General features: G+C 40.3%; 1 protein-coding gene across 1 annotated transcript in view; it reads right to left on the reverse strand.

The window, feature by feature from the left end:
* Positions 1–21793, reverse strand: part of ATR (ATR serine/threonine kinase) — a 147761-nt gene that overhangs the window by 30891 nt on the left and 95077 nt on the right. The window contains exons 27-34 of the mRNA XM_014542147.1: positions 21247–21425; positions 18397–18561; positions 17362–17453; positions 12586–12677; positions 12186–12363; positions 9247–9426; positions 8667–8826; positions 6470–6649 (exon numbers count right to left, since the gene is read on the reverse strand). Of these exons, the coding sequence (XP_014397633.1) occupies positions 6470–6649; positions 8667–8826; positions 9247–9426; positions 12186–12363; positions 12586–12677; positions 17362–17453; positions 18397–18561; positions 21247–21425 (1226 nt within the window). The remainder of the gene's footprint in view (positions 1–6469; positions 6650–8666; positions 8827–9246; positions 9427–12185; positions 12364–12585; positions 12678–17361; positions 17454–18396; positions 18562–21246; positions 21426–21793) is intronic.

Here is a 21793-nt window from a genome sequence, read left to right on the forward strand (position 1 = left end):
CCGGGCGGAGGGCCCCCCCCCCCCCCCCCCCAGTGCACAAATTTTTGTGCACCGGGCCTCTAGTACAATTATAATAGAGGATCTTAACACCCCACTGACATCAATGGATAGATCTTCCAGACAGAAAATCAACAAGGAAACTGTGGCCATAAATGACACACTAGATCAAATTGATTCAATTGATACTCTCAGAGCATTTCACCCCAAAGCAGCAGAATATACATTCTTGTAAAGTGCCCATGAAACATTTTCGAGGATAGACCACATATTAGGACACAAAACAAGTCTATATAAATTTAACATGAATGAAATCATATCAAGCATCTTCTGTGACCATAATTCTATAAAACTTAAAATCAATCACAAGAAGAAAAATGAAAAACAAACAAACACATGGATGCTAACATGTTGCTAAACAATGAATGGCTTAACAATGAGATCAAGAAATAAGTCAAAAGATACCTTGAAACAGCTGAAAATGAGAACACAAGAACCCAAAATCTGAGGGACACAGGGAAAGCAGCCCTTTGAGGGAAATTCATTAACATTACAGGCCTACTTCAAGAAACAAGAAAAATCTCAAATAAATAATCTAATTTTTCACTAAAAGGAACTTGAAAAAGAACAAGAAACAAAGCCCAAAGTGAGTAGAAGGAAATAATAAAGATCAGAGCAGAAATAAATGAAATAGAGTCTAAAAAAAAACCCCAATACAAATATAAATAAAACCAAGAGCTCGTTCTTTAAAAAGATACAGAAGATTGACAAACCTTTAACCAGACACAGATTCATTAAGAAACAAAGAGAGAAGACCCAAACAAATAAAACAAGAATTCAAAGAGAAGTATTAACTGACACCAAAGAAACATAAAATATTGTAAAAAAATTATTACGAACAACTATATGCCAACAATTTGGATAATGTGGACAAAATGGGTACATTCCTAAAAACATATAATCTTCCAAAACTAAATCAGGATGTATCAGAGAATCTCACTAGACAGATTAAAACTAGTGAAATAGAAGCAGTATTTTTAAAAGCCCCAAAAACAATAGCCCTGGACATAATGGTTCTACAGGTGAATTTTACCAAACATTAAAAAAACTAACACCGATCCTTCTCAAACTATTTCAAAAATTAAAAAGGACGAAAGACCCCCCAAGCTCATTTTACAAGGCCAAAATTATCCTAATTTCAAAACCAGATAAAGACACAACAAAGAAAGAAAATCATAGGCTAACTAAAGGCCCGGTGTATGAAATTCATGCATGGAGGGGTGGGGGTCTCCTCAGCCCAGCCTGCACCCTCTCCAATCTGGGACCCCTCGGGGGATGTCCAACTGCCCCCAGGGATCGGGCCTAAACCGGGAGTCAGACATCCTTCTCACAATCCGGGACCACTGGCTCCTAACTGCTCACCTACCTGCCTACCTGATTGCCCCTAAACACCTGGCCTGATTGCCCCTAACTGCCCCCCCCCTGCTGGTCAAGAAACCCCCAACTACCCCCCCCAGCCTGTTTGCCCCCAACTTCCCCCATCTGCCGACCTGGTCACCCTTAACTTCCCCCCCCACTGGCCTGGTCGCCCCTTACTGCCCCTCTGCCGGCCTGGTTGCCCCATGCAGCCTGCTGTTCAGTCATTTGGTCGTCCCTAACTAACCCCCCTGCCGGCCTGGTTGCCCCACGCATCCTGCTGTTCGGTCGTTTGGTCGTCCCTCACTAACCCCCTGCTGGCCCTGTTTGGTCGTTACTGTTACTGTGACGGTGTCCTGAACAATATGCATATTGCTCAATTATTAGTATAGACTAGAAACCCGGTGCATGAAAATTCATGCACTGGAGAAGGGGTCCCTCAGCCCGGCCTGCCCCCTCTCACAGTCCAGGAGCCCTCAGGGGTGGGAGGCAACCTGGTGATCAGGGGAAGGTGACGCCCCATCACACCTCTGCTGCTGCCACTGTCGGCAGCGCAAGCATAAGCCGGCCCTGGTTACCTGAGCCTCGGGCGGCCCTGGGCGGCTGGGGAGCTGAGGGGACTAGGGGAATCCAGAGTCAGGAGCGTGGCAAGGATGGGCCCACCCCCAGGAGGGGCTGAGGGGGCTGGGCACCGCCATCTTGTGGCTGTGGGCACATCCATCTTTGAGGGCATGGCAGTCAATTAGCATATTCCCTCCTTATTGGCTGTGGGCACTGCCATCTTTGAGGGTGGGGCAGTCAATTTGCATATTCCCTCCTTATTGGCTATGGGTGCTGCCATCTTTGTGACGACATCAGGGTCAATCAGCATATTCCCTCTATTTGATAGGATACCCCTGATGAATATGGATGCTAAAATTCTCAACAAAATATTAGCAAACCAAATTCAGGGATACATTAAAAAGATCATATAGCATGATCAACTGGGATTTATTCCAAAGATGCAAGGTTGGTGTAATATCCACAAATCAATAAATGTGATACACCACATAAACAAAATTAAGAATAAAAAGCATGTGACCATATCAATTCATGCAGAAAAGGCATTTGATAAAATCCAGCCCCCATTTACGATATAAACTGTCAGCAAAGTGGGAATAGAGGGAACATACTTCAACATAATAAAGGTTATATATAACAAACCCAGACCCTATATCATATTCAATGGGCAAAAATATAAGTGTTCCCCTTAAGACTGAGAAGACAGGGATGTCCATTTTCACTACTATTATTCAATATAGTACTGGAAGTCTAGCCACTGCAATCAGAAAAGAAGATGAAATAAAAGGCTCCACATTGTAAAGGAAGAAGTAAAACTGTCATATGCAGGTGACATGATACTGTATATAGAGAATCCTAAAGATTCCACCAAAAAAACTACTTGAGCTGATCACTGAATTTAGTAAAATAGCAAGATACAAAATAAACATCCAGGAATCAGTAGCATTTTTAAAAAAGTATTTTGTTGTTTTTTTTAAATTGATTTTTAGAGAGAGGAAGGTAGAGGGATAGAAAGATAGAAACTTTGATGAGACAGGAACATCATCAATTGGTTGCCTACTGCATACCCTACACTGGGGATCGAGCCTGCAACCTGGGCATGTGCCCTGACCAGGAATGGAAATGATGATCTCTCGGTTCCTGGGTCAATGCTCAACTGATAAGTCACGCCAGTCAGGCCAGTAGCATTTTTATACACCAATAATGAACTCTCAGACAACAAAACGAAAGAAAGGAAAGAAAAAAAAGAAAGGAAAGAAAGGGGGAGAGAGAGAGAGAGAGAGAGAGAGAGAGAGAGAGAGAGAGAGAGAGAGAGAGAGAGAAAGAAAGTAAGAATCCCTTTCACAACTGCTCCAAAAACAATGAAATACCTAGGAATATATTTAACCAAGGATATAAAAGACTGTACTCGGAAAATTGTAAAACATTGAAGAAAGAAACTGAAGAAGATACAAACAAGTGGAATCATATAACATGTCCATGGATAGGAAAAATTAATATCATTTAAAAAGGCCATAATACCCGAACAAATCTACAGATTCAACACAATGCCTACCAAGATACCAATAGTGGCCCTAGCTGGTTTCGATCAGTGGATAGGGCGTCGGCCTGTGGACTGAAAGGCTTCCAGCCAGACCTGGGCTCTGCTCAAGGTTATAAAGTTTCAATTATAGAAGATAAATCAATCCCAGAAAAAAAAGAAAAAAGAAAAAAAGGAGAGGCTGGGAGCTTGGGTAGCCAGGGGGCGCAGCCAGCCTGAAAACAGCCCTCAGCCCCTCACCCAGACTGGCCAGGCACCCCAGCAGGACCCCCCACCCTGAAGGGGCTGTAGGTAGCCTGAAAACGGCCCTCAGCCCCTCACCCCATTACCCAGGCTGGCCAGGCACCGCAGTGGGGACCCCCACACTAAAGGGGGTGTAGCCAGTCTGAAAACGGCCCTCAGCCCCTCACCCAGGCTGGCCAGGCACCCCAGCGGGACCCCCACCCTGACCCGGGACACCCTTCAGGGCAAACCAGCCGGCCCCCACCCATGCACCAGGCCTCTATCCTATATAATGAAAGGGTAATATGCAAATTGACCCTAACAGCAGAACGACTGGGAATGACTGGTCACTGTGACACACACTCACCACCAGGGGGCAGACGCTCAATGCAGGAGCTGCCCCCTGCTGGTCAGTGCGCTCCCACAGGGGGAGCTCTGCTCAGCCACAAGCCAGGCTGACGGCTGCCAGCACAGCGGTGTCCGACTGCAGCTTAGACCTGCTCCCCGCTGGCAAGTGGACATCCCCCAAAAGCTCCCGGGCTGCCAGAGGGATGTCTGACTGCCAGCTTAGGCCCGATCCCCTGGGGACATCCCCCAAGGGGTCCCAGACTGCGAGAGGGCACAGGCTGGGCTGAGGGACCCCCCGAGTGCACAAATTTTTGTGCACCGGGCCTCTAGTCTATATAATAAAAGCCTAAGCCTAAGCGACCATTACAGCACAACGACCAGAACGACCGGTTGCTATGATGCGCACTGACCACCAGGGGGCAGACGCACAACGCAGGAGCTTCCCCCTGGTGGTCTGTGTGCTCCCACAGGGGGAGCGTTACTCAGCCAGAAGCCGGGCTCACGCCTGGCAAGCGCAGCAGCGGTGGTGGGAGCCTCTCCCGCCTGCGCGGCAGCACTAAGGAGCAGCAGTCAAGCAGTAAGGAGCAGCAAGCAGTAAGGAGCAAAAGGTCCCAGACTGTGAGAGGGCATAGGCCGGGATGAGAAACCCTCCCTCCCCTCCCCCCAGTGCACAGATTTTTGTGCAATGCGCCTCTAGTACATTTATAATAAGTTTTGACACATACACTAATTTTTCTCAGTTTGCCATCCAGATATACTTATCACACTTTACCTTTTTCTATCCTGTGTCTCAAAAGATTGACACTGATAATTTACATCAAAGGGTCTATGTGCCCTCCAAATATTGTTCTTCTTCTTTTATTTTTAATATATTTTATTGATTTTTTACAGAGAGGAAGGGAGAGGAATAGAGAATTAGAAACATTGATGAGAGAGAAACATCGATCAGCTGCCTCCTGCACACTCCCCACTGGGGATGTGCCCACAACCAAGGTACATGCCCTTGACTGGAATCGAACCTGGGACCGTTGAGCCCGAAGGCCAATGCTCTATCCACTGAGCAAAACCGGTTAGGGCAATATTGTTGTTCTTATAGTTTCCCCATAATTGTTCTTTCTTCAGCAGCTGCTTCCAGCTGGGCCTCATAGAGTTTTGAGTTATGTATGTACACCATGGCCCTTAATCAAAGATTCAGGTGGCTACCTATACAGATCTATAACTTTTTGTCTGTTTAACTTCTCTTTCTCAGGTAATCTGCCTCACAAATTATAGCTACTGTCTCTTACTTTATTATTTCCTAACTTCTACATTCTTTGTTTTTTTAAAAATTTTTGTTCCCTTTTCTAACACTTTGAGGTGTATATTTAAGGCTCATTAATTGTGAGCCTTTATTTTCTTTTAATACATGCAAATAACATTTTAAATTCTCTTGAAAAATGGCTTTAGCTGCCTGGCCAGTGTGCTCAATGGTTGAGCATTGACACATGAACCAGGAGGTCACAACTCGATTCTTGGTCAGGGCACACGCCTGGAGTTGTAGGCTCAATCCCCAGTAGGGGGCGTGCAGGAGGCAGCCGATCAATGATTCTCTCTCAACATTGATGTTTCTATCTCTTTCTCTCCCTCATCTCCCTTCCTCTCTGAAATCAATAAAAATATATTTTAATAAAAAAGAATGGCTTTAGATGCATTACATGTCATATTTTTATTATCATTCAGTTCAAAGTATTTTTCAATTCTCATTGCAATTTGTTCTCTGACCTATGGGTTACTGAGAAGTATCTGTCTTATAACACCATCTACATGCCTAGTAAATCTTAATAACTAGTAGTAAGGAAGGTATATATTGTGTTTCTTCAAAAATATTCAGGCTAGGGTAGCTAACTTTGGGGAATGAGGGTGAAAGAGTGGGTTGTGAAGTGCTAATAATATTCTACTTCTTAATCTGGGTGATGGTTTCATGAGTGTATTTACTTTGTAATAGTTCCTCCAGCTATATACTTATGCTATATACGCACTAAAAGTCAAACAAGTTTCCTGACTATTTTTTAAAATTATATTTTTTATTGGCTTTAGAGAGAGAGAAAGGGACAGGGAGAGAAAGAGAAAAAAAACTCAATGTGAGAAACACTGATTGAATGCCTTCTGCACACCTCCTACTGGGGATCTAGCTGGCAACTCTGACATGTGCCTTTATCTATAATAGAACTGGTGACGTTTTGTTTCATGGGACAATGATAAACCAACTGAGCCACACTGGCCAGGGCTCTTGGCTATTTTTATACATGTATTCTTCAATCTGGACTTTAAAATAATTTGATCCATTTTCAAAAACAAAACAAAAGAATGAGTTTCTTATTGAAATTGTATTATAAATATACCTGCCTTATATTTTTTCATAACTGCATTGCTTTCAAAGTTAGCTGTTTCTTCCATAAATCGGCCTACTAGCAGCATAGCTCGACCATGGATTAACATGTCCTTACTCTCAGTTGGAGTTTTATTTTCAGGGAAACATAATTCAACACCCTTTTGAAGAACAATTAGTGCCTGGTGAACATCACCCTAAAAGATAAAAGACAACAACAAATCTTTTAATTTAAGAACGTATTTCCATTTTTTGAAAAACAAATACAATTGTTAGGATTTAAAGTTCATTAGATATTTTACGTGTAGGTCCATTTGAGTTTCATGTTCAGCTCTTATTTCCATCCTATAAAAGTAAAATCCTAAAAAGGTAACATTGCTTCATTTCATGTAAAATTCATAATCATATACTCATTCATTTTATAGTCGATCAAAGTGCTGGGAACTGAAAATAAGTCTATATGACTGGGGATAAACAATGAATAAACCCAAATCTCTGGCTTAAAAAAGTTCACAGTCAAGTGAAGAAATAGACTATGTACCTAAAATAACAACCCAATGTGTTAAGTACTATTAACAGAGGAATATACATAGACATAATGGGGTAAAGCAAAGGGAGCCCTCTAAATGTACCTGAAAATATAGGAAAATGGAGAAGAGCATCAGTCAGGAAAGGTTACCAAATGAGGAAGATCGGAATTAGGTCTTAAATAATGAGTACGAATTTTCCCTGCAGAGAATTCAGTAAAAAACATTCTTGGTAGACGGAAAAATAATTTTAATTGGTAGAAATGTGAGTAGTCTGGTTTTAGCTGAAGCCTAAAGGGTTTGTTACTGAAACTGAAGAGGCAGACTGGAACTCAATCACAAAGGGCCTTTTGTACTTTCTAGAATTCAGACTTAATGCTAAAGGCATACAGAATACTTTGAAGGATTTTAATCAGGGGAGCAACATGATTCAACATGAATTTTAGAAACATCAGACTGCAGTAATGTATACAGAGAAATGGTGAGACTGCCAAAAAGGCTATTAACATTGTTATAGGTTACAAATGGAATGAATAAAAGCAGCAGAGACAAATAAGAGGGAGATAATTTAAAAGACATTTCTAAGGTAGATTTAGTGTCCAACTGGATGTGAAAAGTGAGGGAGGGTAGGAAGGTCAAAATGATGCCCTGATATCTTGGATGAGAGAATGTAAGAGTCCTACCTAGAAAAATAGGGAAAATGGGAGAAGAAACGGCACTGAATTATTAGATGATGAACTGCATTTTTAACATATCGTGTTTAAGGTATTACAACTTATAGAATTATACTAGCTCAGAAAATGATCAGGCACTGACCAATGCAGCCTGAATTATTACTTTCACTTCCCGTCCGTCCAGGAAACATCTTCCCTCCTGTCCTTTCTCAGCCACCATGAAGTTGGTCCAGTCACAAGTGGTACCAACTATAATCGGTAAATGTCAACTTCAGAACATGCTATACCTACTGCTAAGACTAAACTGACCATGTTTGCCTTATATTTATATCTTATATATAAATATAAGGCAAACATGAGGAGATATGGGTTACTGAGGAGATATATAAATATCTGTATTAAGATATTTATATATCTTATATATAAATATAAGGCAAACATGAGGAGATATATAAATAACAACCTTTTAAATATTGGACATAAGCTTTGCAAGTTAAGATATTTAAAAAGCCTTTTTCACATTACTGTAGCTTTAATCTTACTATTGGAGACTTTTGTTCTGAAGCTAAGCCCTTCTTAACAAGCTAGATTAATTGGAAGTGAATCTTGACGGTAAGTACTGACAAGTCCACACAAAACTAATTATCTGCCAAGGATGTGAATAAGGACAATGTTGTGTTCATTTAACAAATATTTTTTGATATCTTACTACATACACTCTTTATACATATAGGAGGTTAAAACAAAGTAAAATTGGTCACGTCCCTCAAGAAAATAATGAAAAACATGTGAAAATTGAAAGAACTACACTTTCAGTCTTGAAATGGAAAACTATTTTGGGTCTTCAGGATAGAAAGAATAGTTCCTTCCCAATTATGGTAGGTAATGATGAAAAAAGGTGACAGAAAAAGAGGGTTCTCAATTGAGATTAGACACTGTCTGTCACTCAGGCCTTTAGAAAAAGTACATAATCTGCAAAATACATATATATGATGATATTCCCTTGGTGTTACCTTGGACCACAGCCACTTTGCCCTTTCCACATACAGTTCAGCAAGTCGTGATTCTCCAGCATTGAGCAGAGCATTGTAGGCTGTCTGGTGGTGACCAGCCTTTCTAGCTACTCTGGCACTCTGTAGCCAGCATTCTCCAACCATTTCATTGTAATCTTGTCTAAAGAAATGTGACAGAACAGGAGGAAAAGAGCATTTTTAAGTGTATTCAATGACAATTAAAATACCTATTTCTAACATGGAACATTCTTAATACACTATTTCAAAGAAATCAAAGATTTGCTAAAAAAATACTTTTAATTTTCTTAAAGTACTCCATTTTTATCAATAAGTCTATGAAGACCTATTAATGACTCATATCTGTACCTCCCCCAGTAAGTTTTTTTTAACATTAAAAAAAAGATATATTGCATGTACATGTAATTCTTAAGTTTCAACTATGTAGAGTAGCCCTGACAATTAAAAACAAAAAAATAGAGATTCAGAGAGAAAATTAGGAAAGCTAAATACCCCCAAGTAATATGCAAATACAATACTAAATTCACAATAATTGACATTTTAAAACAAAGTGTGGAAAAACCTTTTGTTGAGGCTTAATAAAGCTCTCCGGAGAGCCAGAATGGGTTCCTTGGCTCTATAGGAATTCTGGGTCATTTCTAGTCGAGCTACCCAGTTTAGAGAATCTTCTTGAGAATTATCGCCTAGAGACTCATGGAAAAGTGGTTTGATGCTATGCTCCAACTCACACAACATGTGTAATCTAGAGACAAATAGAGGCAATGTTAAAATGATATAATCTTCATCCTTATTAATCTCATATATAATGCATGTATATTAAATTAGCCATGAGAATCTAAAATGTGCAGTTTTCTTTGGAAGAACTTTAACCAATACATATTCTTAGTAAATATAAACAGTAACATCTTTTCATACTGGGTATAGTATGATGTTGATTTAAATATTTAGCCCAGCTCGATCCCCAGTGTGGGGCATTCAGGAGCCAGCCAATCAATGATTCTCTCTCATCACTGATGTTTCTATCTCTCTCTTCCTCTCCCTTCCTCTCTGAAATCAATATATATATCTTTATTGTTCTTTCTTACCTCTATGTGTTTTATGTTTTATTGATGTTCCCGAGAGGAAGGGAGAGGGATAGAAAGTTAGAAACATTGATGTGAGAGAAACATTGATCAGCTGTCTCCTGCATGCCCCCTATTGGGAATCGAGCCCATAACCAAGGTATATGCCCTTGACCGGAATCAAACACAGGACCCTTCAGTCTGAGGGCCAACGCTCTATCCACTGAGCCAAACTGGTTAGGGCAATAAAGATATATTTTTAAAAATACTTTAAAAAATTTAGTGCTTACTATGATCCCCAAATTCTTATTAATTAACTTAGAGAATGATATATAAAACTAAATTCAAATGTATGAAAATAAAACTTTATCACCTTTATGAAGATAAAAGAAAATATGAATCCATTATATGTCAACATAAATATTTGCCCATAAGAGGACTTGGCATAGTAAATGCCAGCAAAAAAATGAGAAATGGTACAGTTGATTTTTTCCTAAGAGTAATGGAAGCACTCATACTTTCACAATAGCCTATGATTCAGTCAGTATTCAAGATACAACTACAGAACAGAAATAATTTTGGTGGTCCAATCTCTGGTTTCATTAAGCTGTTACCAAAGGGGCTTATAAAAAATATAGATTATTATAACTAAAAAAAAAAAAGAAAAATTGCTTACTTATCTTTTTTATTATAGTTCAATTAAAACATGTTTAATTATTTTCTTCAGATGAACTAACAGACCTAAAATGTTTTCCATCATTTCTTTCTTACCTCTATAAGTTAATATTCCTTTCTAGTAATGTAATGCCTACATTTTTGGGGGGCGAAATGTCAAATGCCTTTCTAAATGAGAAGAAGGGAAGGGGACGAATAAGTAGTGAAGACCAGTGTGTCAAGTACAGATGTCTAGATTACTTAGGTTAGTTGTATAAAAAATAAACTATGAATTACATCAGGACAAATATAAGATTTTTCTAGTTATTTTTTTAGAAGTCTCAAAATTGCCTTCCCAATTAATAGAATGTATGTTAAAATGTTTTTGAAAAACTACAAGATGGCTCTGGCCGGTGTTGCTCAGTTGGTTGGAGCACCATTCCATAAACCAAAAGGTTGGAGGTTTGATTCCTGGCCAGGACACATGCTTAGATTTTGGGTTCAAACCCTCGGCAGGGAAAGTGTGGGAAGCAACTGATTGATGTTTTTTTTTTTCCTCTCTCTCCCTCCATGCCTCTGTCCCTCCCTCCCTTCCCCTCTCTAAAAGAGTCAATGACCATGTCTTTGGGTGAAGATTAGAAAAAAAAAAAATAATAATCCTATATAATAAAAGGGAAACATCCAAATTATCCATCCCTCTGCTACACTGAAGCCACGCTCGCCAGCCAATCAGGAGCAAGCATGCAAATTAACACAACTAAGATGGCGGTGACCACAGAGCTAGAGGAAGCAGGAGGCTTGGGTTGCCCCCGGCGATAGAGGAAGCCAAGCTTCCCGCATGCCCTGACCTGCCTTGGGCTACACTCAAGGCTACAAAGTTTCAATTATAGAAGATAAATAAATCCCAGATACCTGCTTCCAGCCAGCCGTGGCCACAGAGCTGGAGCGAGCAGGAGGCTTGGGTTGCCCCCAACAATGGAGGAAGCCAAGCTTCCCGCCTGCCCTGGCTGGGCCGGGGGGGCGTGGCCAGCCTGAAAACGGCCATCAGCCCCTCACCCAGGCTAGGCAGGCACCCCAGCAGGACCCCCACCCTGATCCAGGACACCCTTCAGGGCAAACCAGCCGGCCCCCACTCGTGCACCAGGCCTCTATCCTATATAATAAAAGGGTAATATGCAAATTGACCCTAACAGCAGAACGACTGGGAATGACTGGTCACTGTGACATGCACTCACCACCCGGGGGCAGACGCTCAATGCAGGAGCTGCCCCCTGGTGGTCAGTGCGCTCCAACAGGGGGAGCTCTGCTCAGCCACAAGCCAGGCTGACAGCTGCCAGCACAGCAGTGGCAGCAGGAGCCTCTCCCGCCTCCTCAGCAGCGCTAAGGATGTCCAACTGCAGGTAGGCCTGCTCCCCGCTGGCAAGTGGACATCCCCCGAGGGCTCCCGGGCTGCCAGAGGGATGTCTGACTGCCAGCTTAGGCCTGATCCCCTGGGGAGCGGGCCTTAGCCAGCAGGTGGACATCCCCTGAGGGGCCCAGACTGTGAGAGGGCACAGGCCGGGCTGTGGGACCCCCTCAAGTGCACAAATTTTTGTGCACTGGGCCTCTAGTAAATAAATAAAAAGGGAAAAATATAGAGTGATTGTGAGTTAAAGAATGAAAAAGCTATTTTGTTCAGCTATGCATGATAATAAACATAGTATCAGTTATTTACTAATCAAAGCATTCTAAGCCTATCAGATGATACTTATAGACCAGGAATATAAATATGGGAACTTTGAAATACCTGACAATATACTCATATCCTCGTTGGTAAGAGCCTCTTTCAAAGCTTGCAGCTGAAAGAGGTACAATTTGTTCGGCTCTCACTAGTTTCAATGTATCATAAAAAGCTGTGGTATCTCTTTTTTTGACTGATAATAATAGCTGCCCCAGTCTGACACTCCATGTGGTAGATTTCCCATCTGAAAAACAAATAAAGAGTTACGGAATGAGAGCTGGGTCTATGAACAAGTTTTATTTCATTTGGTAAAATGATCAGAAGAAATACTGAACCGATGATTTCATTTTGATAACTAAACAAAGCAATCACAAAACAAGTTGAGAGATTAATTATGACTATTGCTTAGACACTTAGTCTATTTATGGCATCTTAAAACAACTTATATTTTAAGAAGTAATTTTACCTGCTGCCAAATAATTTTCCACCAAATCCCACTGTGATAACTTCCAAGCTGCTTCCACTCTGTATGTGTTTAATTCGTCTGTCCATTCAGACCTATTAAAAGAAACCCATATTAAGCTTTAATTTATTTCAATGTAAAGTGGCATTTAAAGATTATTTTTATTAGTTTAGATACTCTATATACTGCATTTATTTATTGTTCTATTTATTGTATTTGCGCTCTATTGTATTTTGTATTTGGATAGACAATTATTTTGTATTTAGATACAAAATAATTGTCTATCCAAAAGAATCTCCCAAATTTTAATCTTCCCATTTTCTGAAAACATTTCTTCAATAATTACTTGTGATAGAGCCATTTAAAAATGCCATTCTCTGCCCTGGCCAATGTGGCTCAGCTGGCTAAGCATCGTCCCATGCACTGAAATATCACTGGTGCGATTCCCAGTCAAGGCACATGCCCGGTTGTGGGTTCAGTCCCCAGTTGGGGTGCATACAGGAGGCACCCAATCACTGTTTCTCTCTCTCCCTCTCTCTCTCAAATTAATAAAGCCATATTTTTTAAAATGCCATTTCGTGATGAATTGAGTCAAGCCATATAATAGAACAGAATTAGTACCTGGATAATTACAAAATGTATTTGTAAGGTTAGCTCTGTGCTTCACTTGAACAAAGGGAAAGGAGGAATAAAAGCCAAATGAACATCCATGCATTCAGAGGTAATCAATTCCAATAACCTGGGATTATGAGTGAAATTTAAGATATAATTATAGGAGATGGTGCAATTGGTCAGGAGCAGGTGGGGAGTACATAGGACACCATATTAGGGCATAAGAAAGTGACAAATTATGTGTCAATGGCATAACAAAGGATATAAAAGTAGCTAACTAAAATATATACCTATTCTTTTTTAAAATATATTTTTATTGACTTCAGAGAGGAAGGCAGAGGGAGAGAGATAGAAACATCAATGATAAGAGAGAATCATTGATTGGCTGCCTCCTGCACGCCCCCTACTGGGGATCAAGCCCGCAACCCAGGCATGTGCCCTGAGGAATCAAATGGTAACATCCTAGTTCACAGGTCGATGCTCAACCACTGAGACACCCGGCTGGCCTATACCTATTCTTAAATTATTTCAGTAACTTTAAAATGTGAGTTTGTAAAACCAGTATAATATAGGTACTTATTTTTTATAAGTATTCTACTTAAGTGACACTAAGATAACTAGTGATATTTTAGATCATGACTATATAAAAGAAGCTAGACTTTTGCCATGTTTTTTTCTTTATTAATCATACCATTTGAATACCTGCTACATGCTAGATCCTAGGCAAGGCACAATTTTCCATTTAATTAACTAATAACAATGAAAGGCACACATATCCTCATATTATAAAAAAGGTGCCCTGGTCCCTGGTTGGTGTAACTCGGTTGGAGTGTTGTCCCCTGCACCAAAAGGTGGAGGGTTTGATTCCCAGTTGGCGTGCAGGTGGAAGGCAGCTGATCAATGTCCCTCTCCCTGCACCCTCTCTCCCTTCTCCTCCCTCCCGACCTGTGTGGCTTAGTGGTTGAGCTTTGACCTATAAACTAGGAGGTTCAATTCCCAGTCAGGGCACATATCCAGGTTTCGGGCTCAATCTGTAGTAGGGGGTATGCAAGAGACAGCCATCATCATTGATGTTTCTATCACTCCCTTCCTCTCTGAAATCAATAAAAATATATTTTTTAAAAAGTCCTTTTTGTTCTTTCTGTAGTAAAAACACATTAAGAAATGTAACAAATAAATTAATTTCATTTTATTTCTAAAAATCCTATATAATAAAACCCTAATATGCAGATTGACAGAACAGCGGAATGACCGGTTGCTACGACGCACACTGATCACCATGGGGCAGCTCCTGCATTGAGCATCTGCATCCCAAGAGGGAGGCGACCAGCTGCAGCGATCAGGGGGCGGGGCCGGCCAGCGGGCAGTGCCAGGCCACCAGCCAAGGCAGGTGCCGTCGGGGCCCCCCTGATCACCCAACAGATAGATCGGCCCTGATCACCGACTAGGCCTAGGGACCCTACCCTATATATTGGGAACAGTCTCCTAGATATAAAATTAAAACCTAGCCAGGCTACGCTAATACTGAAAAAACAGGATGATGCAGCGGTGACATGCATGGACTCTGGCTTGCACATTTTGTAGTCAGCCCTGATTCTGACACTTATAACTGTGTGACAAAGCCAATTACTTAACTTCTTTTCAGTTTTTCCACCCATAAGATGGGGAAAATGGTACTACTGCCTCAGAAGGATTATGTTATGTACTACTTTTTATAATCAGGGCAAAAAAATATAGCTGCCCATACAACAGCAAGATGCCTTCCACCTGTATGAAAAGTATGGTCACTGGTGCATACAGCGTCCTGGATTGCGAGAGGGACTGCCAGTTTAGGCCTGATCCCCGGGGGTCTATCAGCAATCAGACATCCCCCGAGGGTGCAGTCTGGGCTGAGGGAACCCCCCCCCCATGCACAAATTTCATGCACCGGGCCCTCTAGTAAAAAATAACAGCATAAATATTGAATATTCTCTAATTTCTAAATATGAACACCACCATAAACAATCGAAAACAAGGGGGCCAAAAGAAATATAATAGAAATGTTATTTTCAAAACTATAATTTTTAATAACGTTACAAGTTTATCACTAGATGCCAGACAAACAAAATGTTAGAATAAAAATCTGAGGAGAATTAGTATGATTTACTATCCGGAGGGCGTGTGTGTATCAAGCATTATACCGAAAATGTACCAAATGACAATGAGAATCAGGCTGTAAGAACTTATCCTCATAAATGAGTACATTTAAAAGAATGATTGTGTAAGCCAAGCACAATAATGTTGGACATGTATTTGTTTAAATTGCAAGTATCACCCCCCTGAAAACACATATCCTCAATGACCATTTGCTCCAATGTGATACAGCATCATTCACTGAATATTGAGAGGTGCCATTTTACAGATCCCAAGAAAAGATGAGGAATCTAACTGTCCAGTGTTCATCATAAGGAAACTTGATACCATGGCTTGAGCCATGATAAATTTATAAATTTCTGCAACCCTTCTATTCATAAGGTCTCTCAACTAATCTAGAGAAACACTTCAATTAGTAAAACATATAACCTATCCTTTTCCTGCTTCTGCAAAATTTCCACCATCCTATATAATAAAGAGGCAATATGCAAATTAACCCTCACACCCTCACAAGAAGGCTGCCTACAACCAGGCTGGCAGGTGGGTTATTTAGGGATAACCAAACGACTGAACAAACAGGCTATGTGGGGCAACCAGGCCAGCAGGGGGCTTAATGAGGGACGACCAAAAGACTGAACAAGCAGGCTGCATGGGGCAACCAGGCTGGCAGGAGGGGTTAGTGAGGGACAACCAAACAACTGCACAGCAGGCTGCATGGGGCGACCAGGACGGTGGAAAGGCTGTGAGGGGCGACCAGGCTGGCGGGAGGGGCAGTTGAGGGCAACCAGGCCAGCAGGGGGGGCAGTTAGGGGCGACCAGGCTGGCAGAGGGGGGCAGTTGGGGTAACCAGTCATTTCTACTAATGCAATTCTACCTTAAAGTTTATGTTGTATAATCTGTTCTAATAAAAGGGTAATATGCTAATTAGACCGACGTCTTCCGCACAAAGCCACAGTGGCGGGGGCCAAGGCACAGGCAGTTAGGGGCGACCAGGCCAGCAGGGGGGGGGGCAGTTAGGGGCAATCAGGCCAGCACATAGAGGCAGTGAGGGATGATCAGGCCGGCAGGGGGGGGGCAGTTAGGGGCGATCAGGCAGGCAGGCAGGTGAGCAATTAGGAGCCAGCAGTCCAGGATTGTAAGAGAGTTGTTTGGGCCTAAACCGGCAGTCAGACATCCCCCAAGGAATCCCAGATTGGAGAGAGTGCAGGCTGGGTTGAGGAGACCCCTCTCCCCTTGCATGAATTTCGTGCACTGGGCCTCTAGTCATTTCATAAATTCTACTACTGGAAACCATGTGACCAACAGTAAGCTTCTCTGATCTTAGACACTTCAGAATAGTGGTATTTATAAATTACAGTTTGAAATGTATAGAAACTGTACTTAGTAAAAACAGTTTTGTGCTTTTTGGTTAACTAATATCTTATTCCTTTTGACCAGATCTCACTGCCCAGAAAAGCCAGTTGGGGCTTGGTAAACACATTAAAGAACAAGGCTTTCAGGTCTCAGAGTATGGCAGCTTCAAGAGCTAGAAACTACAAACTAGAACTGTGTGACCTTCACTTTGCCACACATAAGTGTTATTTTCTGTTTGGTATTATTTGGTTTCTTTAGGAAAGGAAGGTTGCTTTGCTTTTCATCAATCCTTTGGGGAAATCAACCCACACAGTGTCAAGTGGTATTCCACATGCATTTCAGTCACAAAGGCACCCCCCCCCACCCCCAACAGAGACAATAACGGATGCTGATAACGCAGGAAAGCTCAGACACCGTTTGGAAGTGCCTAGATGAGCCTCACCAGAAGTAAGTGAATTCTGGAAGGTTTCTGTCTTAACGCAGCTCTAATTCAAGGACGACTCTTTGGACAGAAGATAAACTGTTAAGTGCTAGATCAATTTATGAGAAAGTGCTTATCTCCAATGCATGAAAACAAAAATATTTCATTACTTTAGTAATTATTATGTCAACCCAATTCATTGATTTAAAAACTCCCCATTAAGCTACAACAAAATAAAATAATTTTTAAAAATATATTACCTGTTAGCATGCACTCCATTCACCTGAGTGATTACAGTAGATAGCTGACCAAGACCTAACATGGACTTCACTACACCGTGATAATGAATGATCTAAAAATTTAAAATATTTAAAATAACAATTGTGACTTCAAATATATCTTGGGAACAAAAAACAGTTTAATATTTATTTTAAAAAATACTATTTACCTCATTGAGCTTATGCATCCTTAGCAGTCAACTTGCTTGGTATATGGCAGAGCCTCCTACCAATGTCATACAACATCTGAATTTTTTTTTAAATGCAGACAACCTTAAAAACTCAAATTTCTTATTTTTTTCCAGATTTGGTCTAATTTTTGGTTCAGATCAAATATAAAAGTAAAAAGCACTCTACTATTTTATTTAAAGACTATTTGTCATATTGTAACAGAAAATGGAAATTCAAGATCACATCATTATTAATGTAGATTTTGGGAATTAGTAACAAGAAAGTTAAATAGGATTATGCAATATTCTTTAAAGCTGAAAACAATGGATTGTGAAAAATAAAAACCCTGTACATTGAGGCAGTGAACATGTCAAATATGATAAAATCAACCCCTCTCCCCATATCCCCATGAATAATTGTAGTTCATTGTTTCTAAGGGACCACTTCAGAGTTTCAGATGCTGGCAGCGAACATGTGAAATCTGAAGAAGATCCTTAGACTAGAGAATCACTATTATTATTAAAAATTGGTGCATGTCTTATACTTTTAATAGCAAACTAAAATTATATAAATTTTAGAGTAATTTAATACAGTTTAATATAAATATACTCTGTAACAATCTCATTTATTTGGGGGATATATAAGGTCATAGAAATTTGGATTGGAAGGGATCTTTGAGATCTAATGTAAGTCTCTACTTTTATCAATCTGAAAACTCAAGCTCAGAGATGATGAAATGGTTTCCAAACACACTGGGACACTGGTAGAGACAGTAGTGAACTAAGTTTTCCAGAGTTCCTTGTATAGTGTTCTTTACATTGTGTTGCCTTTCATGCATCATCTTACCTGGTCTGGTTCTAGCTGAATGGCCCTGTCATAACAAGCAGTGGCATCCCTCAGTAAGCCGATGCTCTCATGCTCAAGGATCTGTTCTTTTAGAGACGGTTCTGCCTTTCGGATTGCACTGACTCCAGCTACTCCATCTGGTTCATGCATAGCAGCATATAATTTCTTTGTTCAACCATTGAAAACAATCAAATGAGAGGAAAAACACAACTGAAAATAATACTATCAAACCACCAGTTTACATGAAAAGCACCTAAGAGAATTTTTTTCTCATAGCAGCAATATTACAATTTTATTCCCCAGCCTTTCTGTTACCGCAACACTCATTCCATTCCATTTAAATACACACCTACATTAGTAACTGTTATTGACAACAAGAGCTGTAAAGAACTTCAAGGGTCTGAAATCATTTTGAACCCAATTTCAAATAAATTCTGTTGAGTATAGTTTATGTGTTTTACTGCATTTTAAAACATAAACATTTAAACAAGCACTTTAAAATGTTGGTATTTAGATGCCTTCAAGAAACCCAAGACATCAAATCTGAGTTCCAAGGGGATATTAGGGTTAAAGATAAAAATCTATGGGGCAATTAGCACAAAGATGGCAGGGGAAAGAATGGCATGATTTAAGAAATGAATAGAGAGAGAGAAGAAAAGAGGGCAAGGGAAGAAGAGTATTATATCTATAAAATAAAAGCCTAAGTGACCCTTACAGCAGAACGACCAGAATGACCAGTTGCTATGATGTGCACTGAACACCAGGGGGAGCGCTGCTCAGCCAGAAGCTGGGCTCATGGCTGGAGAGCGCAGCTGGGGTGCACGACCCTCTCCTGCTTCTGCAGCAGCACTAAGGAGCAATGAGCCAAGTGGTAAAGAGCAGCGAGCAGGCAGGCAGTAAGGAGCAAGGAGTCCCAGACTGCGACAGGGCGCAGGCCGGGCTGAGGGACCCTCCCCCCTCCCAGTGCAAGAATTTCATGCACCAGGCCTCTAGTTTATAAATAAGGAAGAACTAGCAAATGAAACTGAGAACAGAAACCAAAGTAATCTGAAGAAACCTAGAGAATGTGGTATCCCAGGAGTTGTGGGAGAAAAGCAAATGTCTTATTTAAGAAAGGAGTGGTCAAACAATGTTGTGAGGTTAAGCAAATGAGGATTTGAAAACATTGATTGGATTTGGTAACATAAGCTCACTGAATTTCTTAGCAAGAATAGTGTCAGCAGAATGGAGAAAGAAGACTTGTTGGACTGGGTAAAGACTGAATGGAAAGTAAGAAGTGAATACAGGGAAAATAGACGATTCTTTTTTTTTAGATGATTCTTTTAAAAACTGACTGTGAAGGGAAATAGCATCTGAAGGAGTAGCTAAAATGAAGGAATTATAAAAAATTTAAATAGGAGATATCAGAGCACATCTATATACTTATATCCTCTGGCTGAAAAATAAATTAATGATACTAGAGAAAGGAGAAATATTTGAAGGAGTGAAAGCCTTAAAAATTGAAACTATAAATAAAAGGATTGAATTTTGTCAGGGAATCCTTCCTTAGGAACAACAGAAGGGAAGGAAAAGAATATGGTGCAAAAGCCAGTGTGCTTTCAGATTTGATAGATATTTGGTTTCTATTTTCCTAATGAACAATGAAGCAAGAACATCAGCTGAGAGTAAATGAGATGGAAGGTAAGAAATGAAGAGAAGGTTATCTTGAAGAGTGAGAAAGTGGGTTTACAAAAGAAACATTTACCAGTAGAAGAATTGAAGAGAGTATTAAAGAGTCCAGCTTATGGCTGAGATTATAAGTTAAAAACCAATTCTGTGATTGTGATATTTTTCTCCAGCAATGTTCAGCTGCTTACATGCAGATACTGGGAAGGCATTTGGGTGAATTTATTCAGGGTTGAAGTTTTACAAAATGAGTACAATACAGAAGGATTGGAGAAAGACAAGGGAGTTAAATATCCTTGTAAAGGGAATGATTTTAACAATCAACAAAAGACTCAAATTAGATAAGGAAGAAAACAACAGGAAGAGGGCTAATATTTATCTAGACTAAAAGCTACTAATTTTCCAGTTCTCTCACCACATTTTGTTTTCTACTGAAAAAAGCCCAACAATTTTGACCTCTTATTTAAGTCCCATTGCATTAGTCCCACCTGCCCTTAGTTTCTTTTCTTCCCCACAGAGTCATAACATTATCACCTAAACCATTTTTTCACCAGCACTGCCATGGCTGATGCCTGTTACAACCAGTACATCCCCCTATCCACTCACCCCCAAATTCAGGCCCACGTTTCTCACAATAGTAATGGCCTGCTTGCCTTAAATTATAGCCCTTTAAAGTCCTTCCTCCATGACTGCCATAGGCATTTAGCTAAAATGCAATTCTGACTAAAGCACTTCCTGGTTCAAAGCCTCTACAATCGTCTGTGATTTATCTGTCCTCTGACATTCCATATAGGCACTCTTTCTCAAATCCATAGGGATGCACTGCCTGGAATGTCTTGCCTCCTCCTTGTACCTATCATTCATTCTTTCTTTAAGGCCCCTTAGATATCATCTTCAAGTAGCCTTTACTGAACCCTTTCTCAGCCACTCCCATCTTTCATCACACCCTACATAGAAGATGAGTTAAATGTCTTTCCTAAGGGCATATCTATGTCACTGTATACTTAAGATATTACACCAAATTGGTGTTTCTCTCTCTCCACTAATCTGTAAGCTTCTAAAGTACTTACAAATATCTAGTTCCTAGCACAGCATCTAAAACACTCCATAAAATGAGCAATATTTCATTTCCTCATAAAAAGAGTAGCAATAAACATTATTAAATTCACAATATGAATTTCAAACCTGTAAAAATCCAAGATGCTCTTGAATATCTTGCTTCTTTTCTGTAATAAATGATTCAAAGTGCATTACAGCTCTTGTGTATGCTTTAGAGCGAAAAGAAGCTACTGCCAGAGTATCCTGAGGTATGAGGTCAAGAAAACGAGTTACACTCTGATAGTCTTCATGATCCACAGTAGATACTAGATTATAAAAAGATAATTAAATAATTAAAGACTTAGAAAATAAAATTTTAAAAGTGTTAATGTTAATTTTCTTATTTTAAATTCAATATATTTCACTAACAAAATTATCAAAATGTATTAGGGTATCATATTTAGAATGCAACTATCAACAAGATGATTGCTAGAGAAACCAAGATGGCGGCATAGGTAAACACCGGAAATTGTTGCCTCGCACAACAATTTCAAAAATACAACTAAAAGCCAACACGGACATCATCCAGAACCACAGGAAGGCTGGCTGAGTGGAAATTTTACAACTAGAAGGAAAGAGAAAAGCACACGGAGACTCAGAGGAGGTGCGGTGTGGAAGTAAAGTGCAGAGGTAC

The sequence above is a fragment of the Myotis brandtii genome, unplaced genomic scaffold (assembly GCF_000412655.1).
Source record: "Myotis brandtii unplaced genomic scaffold, ASM41265v1 scaffold291, whole genome shotgun sequence".
NCBI lineage: Eukaryota > Metazoa > Chordata > Mammalia > Chiroptera > Vespertilionidae > Myotis > Myotis brandtii.